This window comes from Taurulus bubalis (genome assembly GCF_910589615.1).
Source record: "Taurulus bubalis genome assembly, chromosome: 8".
NCBI lineage: Eukaryota > Metazoa > Chordata > Actinopteri > Perciformes > Cottidae > Taurulus > Taurulus bubalis.
In genome coordinates, this window is record NC_136596.1 from 26,557,493 (window position 1) to 26,563,383 (window position 5,891).

At 42.8% G+C, this 5,891-nt stretch overlaps 1 protein-coding gene across 2 annotated transcripts; it reads right to left on the reverse strand.

Annotated features, from left to right (window-relative positions):
* Window positions 1–216: 216 nt before the first annotated feature.
* Window positions 217–3,558, reverse strand: cyb561a3a (cytochrome b561 family, member A3a). 2 transcript variants are annotated; one of them, XM_079222670.1, is made up of 7 exons: window positions 3,477–3,544; window positions 3,334–3,381; window positions 2,273–2,477; window positions 1,478–1,686; window positions 776–930; window positions 522–684; window positions 217–423 (listed from the first exon to the last, which is right to left on the reverse strand). In XM_079222670.1, exons 3-7 carry the CDS (start codon window positions 2,457–2,459, stop codon window positions 397–399), a joined length of 741 nt encoding a protein of 246 aa, XP_079078796.1. In that variant the 5' UTR covers window positions 2,460–2,477; window positions 3,334–3,381; window positions 3,477–3,544; the 3' UTR covers window positions 217–396. The 2 variants fall into 2 exon arrangements, with proteins under 2 accessions (XP_079078796.1, XP_079078795.1); XM_079222669.1 differs by lacking the exon at window positions 3,334–3,381 and having other exon boundaries at window positions 3,433–3,558.
* Window positions 3,559–5,891: the final 2,333 nt, after the last annotated feature.

A 5,891-nucleotide genomic window follows, 5' to 3' on the forward strand; every position in this document is an offset into this window, starting at 1 on the left:
TAGTCCGGGGTCGGGTCGCGGTGGGGACAGACATTCAAAAACCTCCATAGAAGCCTTGCTATGTGTTACAAACCTCACCAATGTCATACTTCCATATTGATCTTAAATGAGGATGTGAACTTCGGCACACAGTCATTATGTAAACTGAAATATCAACATTTGATCATCGACGTTAGTCAGGCATTATGAAACAACACCAGCTTTAAATATGTGTTACTTTTTTATTTTTGGAGATATATTATTCATCAATATCTTTGGTAAAATATTCTAAAACTCAAGGTTCTCTTAGCTATAATTATAAATATAATTTCAAAGAAATATTTACACCCAAAACAAACCCGTATAATTCTCAGTGTTCAAAAAGCTGCTTGTACATTCAACGTTTTTTAATTCACCTCATTCATTTTCTTCTTGAAGCAGTGGCTGTGGGAGAGAGTAGATATGGATGATTATGAAATACTCGATTGAAATAAATCATAAACAAACCATTTCTGTTGCATATCTACAGCTGATCATCTCACCGTGTAAACCAGGTCCTCGGGCCGGGACTCTGGCCGCTGCCACTCGGGGTTGGACAAAATCTTAAGGACAACGAGGCCGAAGGCCACGACCAACACTCCTAATGCGTTTGCCAACAAGGCCTCGGGTGGAAGGCCAGCATACGCCTGAGTTGCACTGCCTTTGCTGTGGAAAATACATTCAAGGAGGGAAGGTTTGTCAATTTATCGCCAGGTAAAATATGTATAGTAAAGAAACTCAGAAATATGGCACTCACAGAACAAAGAAGAGTTTCTCATTGATTCCAGAGATGCAGGCAGCGATGCTGAGCCACAGGATGCTGCCTCCCATCCACACATGGACCGGCTTGAGGAGAACACGCAGAGACCCGGGGGAGCAGGGCAGGAGGAAGCCGGCCAGACCCAGAACCCACTGACGGACCAACGGAGAGACCGGGGTTCAGACACATTCTGACCAGTGGGTTCCATGACTTTTTCATGACTTTAAACCAAATTTCCATGACCCAACACTTAGTGAAACCTGGGTGTAAACAGTAAAAAGTGAGTAAATGTAGAATTTAAACTAACAATGAGAATACAAAGCATACAGTAAACCTTAAATGACACAAATGAATGAGACAATAGTTTGATTAAAAGAATAAACATGTATATAGACGCCTTTATGTATGCCTGCTTGTCTTTTAAAAGCATATTCATGATTTCAAACTCAGCGTAAATGAACGTCATGAACACATGAATATAACACATTTACATGACTTTTACTAAACTTTTGGGACTTTTACAAAACTTTGTGGGATTTTTTTATTCTTTTTTATTCTTTTCCAGGTCTAGAAATAACCATTTTTTGACCGTGAGAACCCTGCAAACATCCACAGACGCAGTGAACACAAAGGCAGATCGAGACCACCTTCTTCCACTGGACTAATACAATGATTCAGTTGTCTGCACGTGAAGCCTACCTGTACGGCAAACAGGGCCGTAGCAGCGATTCCTATCCAGCTGTGCAAAGAGTAGAGGTTGGGAGTGCTTTGAGCATTGTGGAAGTCGAACACAGCGCACAGCCCCACGACTGACAGGACCAGGGCGAGGAGCATCAGTGTGGCATGCAGCAGCTTCCAGGGGAGTTTATTCTGACCCCAGGTCAGGGGGATGCGGTACAACACAGCTCCTGCAGGGAGGCGGCAGTGGCAGAAAAGATGCTAAATTGAATTTGCGCGCTGCATTTAATGTCATCTGGGTTACAGACGCATGTTTGGTTCATATGCTTTTGGCCCTGAAGGCAAATATTCTGAGTCTGCGTTACAATTTGGAGGCAATGGGGTTTGAAAGACATGAGCATTGTTGGAGAAAAACTCATCACAGGTACTGAACGTTGATGTGCTGTTGTGAAAGGCCCTTCTATAGCGTGTATTGTAAAACTTGTGAAGCCCAAGCATTATTAGTATGATTGTGTGAAAACAGTTGATGTACTGCCATTCAGAATGTGTGGTATGTCGAATATGATGACATCTACATCCCTTCGGCCTCAATATTGCCGCGACTTCAATTCCGGTGTGGCACCTAAAGCACTGTGGAAGTGAGCCCACAATAATGCCTCTGAAATGATGCATTACATTATACGCTAGGTCTCCATGAAACCTGTAATGTGTAATTGGCTTCATGTCACACAAGGGAAAAAAGAAGTGAGAAACAGAAATGAAACCGTTTCATCCAAAACCTAAAAAAAAGGAAGAAGAAAAAGAAAGTGCACCCACCGTTGCCGTACAGCACAACCAGGCCCGTCACCATCAGCACCGGGTGCCAGTTGAACTGCAGCGTAGACCCGTCCCAGGCAAACCCGCCCCGCCACCGGCTGTTCCACACACACACACACACCACGCAGGCCAGGCCCAGGCCCAGGCACAGCAGGTAGCACAGGTAGAAGCTCACGATGGACCTCATCCTGCAGCGGTGTGGAGGCTAAGCCAACGAGAAGAGCTCAGGTCAGAACAGATGGCTTTTGAAAAGGGTCAAGGTCACTTAATAACACAAACTAATTGTAGACCACTCCAGTGCTCTAAGAGGTTAAATGACTGCTTCCGTCAATGGAGTCTATTGGCTTTGAACAAAGCACAGATGGATGGAACGGCTTCAGTTCCCCATTGGGGAAGCGTTGAAAACATTCTAAATATAGTTAGACTGATATTAAGTTTTTTACAGCAGTGGCTGAGCTATGTTTTGCTGCCGTCCACAGCAGTACAGCTTCCTTGTCTGTTTCTGCAAAACATCCAAACTATCCCTTTAAGACAGAGCTAACCTTTTTTTTTTTTTACTATCCAGGTCACATTACGTCTGCAATTCAAAGACTATTTCTGTCTTTGACAGATTCTGTCATCACATTCAGTCATTGAAATGCTGTTGAAACAAATGTGTGTGAACAAAACATTCACTTTTCAATCCAATTCCAGCCGGTTTGAAGCGGCTGTGCACCACACCGTGTTGCACACTTCCTCACTCTTTGACAGCTGCAATGCACACAGCAGCAGCTGACTGCCATCGTTGAACGTTAACTCAATTACATGAATGCCAGACATAACAAACAACATAAAAGCCTGAAGATAATTAACTTAAATGACTCTTTAACAATCTCAATGTATCCATCGAAAGAACACAAAAGACGCTAGACGACAATACAAGTGGTTTAAAAATTGTCAACAGGTTCTTATTTCCTTTGACTGCCACCATGTAGATCTGCATCACATCAAACTCATCAATATTATCAGAAGCTGGACATTTCACGATCAGAAAACATACACAGCAGTGCTGGAGGCCTTACCTGGTGCACCTCGACACTGACAACGCTTCCTACTGACAACGCTTCCTCCTGCAGGCGGCACAAATACAAGGGACTGGTTACTCTTTAACCGATACTCACGTTGGCTCTCACTTCGCCTTTCTCTGGTTCAGCTGAGTGCTCACTTCCACATTCGGCTGTATGACTGAGGCGGCTGAGGGGGAAGCAGGTGGAGGAGGAGGAGCAGCGAGGAGACGAGGAGGAGCAGCGAGGAGACGAGGAGGAGCAGTGAGGAGACGAGGAGGAACAGCGAGGAGACGAGGGGCCAGCCTGCTGCATCTGCTGCCAGAAACAAGAGGGACAGTGGGAGCGGGGCCCATTCGTCAGTGGAGAGCAATTAGAAGCATACAAAAACACACACACACACACACACACACACACAAAGAAAGCCACCACTTCAGTGCACAGTTTCCACACATAACCACAATAATACAAAATGTTTACACTCCGCAAGAATTGACCCCATATATAACATATTCATGTATTTGTCTCTCTCGCTGCGGTAGCCTGTCCTTAACAGTGGGGTCAACCATCTCATACTCAATATGCATATTTTCCAACATGAACTCTTTTCTTTGGACCTTCAGACACCACTTTATTTTCAGATTTCGCAATAGAATTTAAACATCCCAGCCTTTGTAAAGTGTCAATATTCAGTCAGTGCACATAAAGCTGTTCTAAAGTGGAGTGAAAACTTTTGTTCTGACCTTCAAAAAGTGACAAAGTCACCAAGTTAGTGGAACAAAACCTCAGTGAAACAACTTCTGGCAAGAGGGAAACGTCTCCAGACTGGATGCATGGCAGGCTACAGCTCCACGGTTGACATTCCTGCTATTGTCACGTCTCTAGCGAACTAGTTAGTTAAATGTTTGCAACGTAACTTTGTATTGTGACGTTTCTGAAAGCAGTCAAACACTCAGCGGCGTCATTCCTACAATGATCCCGGGTTCAAGACGCGTTTGTTCACTCTGCATTCATGAAGACGACAGCGACATGAAAGCTACGTAAACAAGGTTTAAAAACAATTCATTTCAGGAAGAGGTATTTACCTAACCCATTTCCGTGTTGACGGCGCAGGGCCTTGTGGGAAATGTGGTTTTAGTGGTCACCTGAACCTCCTCGTTTGAGCGCGTGGTCCTCAGCTGCTCTGGCGCCATGTTCTCCACCTCGGAACAATACACAATAACTAAATAATACAAACATGCATAGTCACAATAAACAAGGCTGAAATTATAAAAGTGTAGTATGAGGTATAAATGAATGAATAGTATGAGGCTGTGTTTTGAGTATGAGTGATTATTACAGTGGCCTCTGTGCACGAGGACCTGTAAAGATCTGTTGTCTTCCAGCGCCACCTGGAGGCCAGATGAGTCCTGTCTGCTGCTCTATAGCTGATTTTCATAATAATATATGCATAAACATATAGATATTAATGAATGTTTATATTTTAATTTGTAATATTGATTCTGAAAATCTGCTATGTGTTACTTATTAATGTATTTTCATAGTCAATCATCATATTTTCCCACTGTAAATTTGGGAACAATAATATAATTCTGGCTGGCAGAATAGCAAAAGCAGACACACTGACGCAAACTCATTCATCAAAACGTGTCATACAATGTTTTTAGTATGACAGAATAGAATAAAAGCTCCATTTGAAAGAGTAGCACTGTGGCAATAAAACAAGGAGACTTGCACAATCAGAGCATCGTGTGCACACCTCTCAGATCTTTTCTGCACCAATGATCATTAATCAGCAAAGTCAACCGAATATTATGCACAGATGGTAATTTCTGTTATCCGACTGCTTCACAGTCACTAAAGGATTCTCACTCCATGCATATTCCAGTACTTTGATTTCAGATGGTAGAATCTCTCCTTAACCTTTTGAACTGCATTGTTCTTTCTGTATATTTCGTTATCGTATATTTCTCTAATATATAGTTCTTATATACTTTTAATCATCTTCTGGAACCGACTCAGTTCGTGTTTTTTTTTCTTTAAATAATATCTGCTGTGTGTGTTTTACAAATTCTGCATTCTAGACATAGGTGTTCTGATATTTAGTTTTTCCGATGACTAAAAAGTCAGTTAAAGTTTTTGAATTTTTCTTCTAACGGGTTTTTCTGGTGTGATTTATAAACGCATAATACAACGAAGGCAGGTGCTCCACCCACGATATGTAAATGTTATTGTGGACACGCCTCCCCATGACTGAGCACCCCTGTGCCATATCGCATATTTAACTCCCCGGGTGATCTTTGACCCTCAACACACTGAGGAAGACTGTCACGTGGTAGCATTGGTAAACCTGAATCATTTGTTTGAGCATCGAGGTTTCAAAGTCGCGACCTATATCTCCTTTACATGCACTTTCAACCACGGTTTGGTTTTATTCAAACTTTAAGCATCTGTAGTGTTCCCAGTCAGAAATGACCAGGCGCAAGAAAATACATGTGTGAGACTTTATTGTGTTCAACCAGCAGATGCAACAACTCCCCCTCCTTCCACACCTCATCTTACCACAGGAACCACAC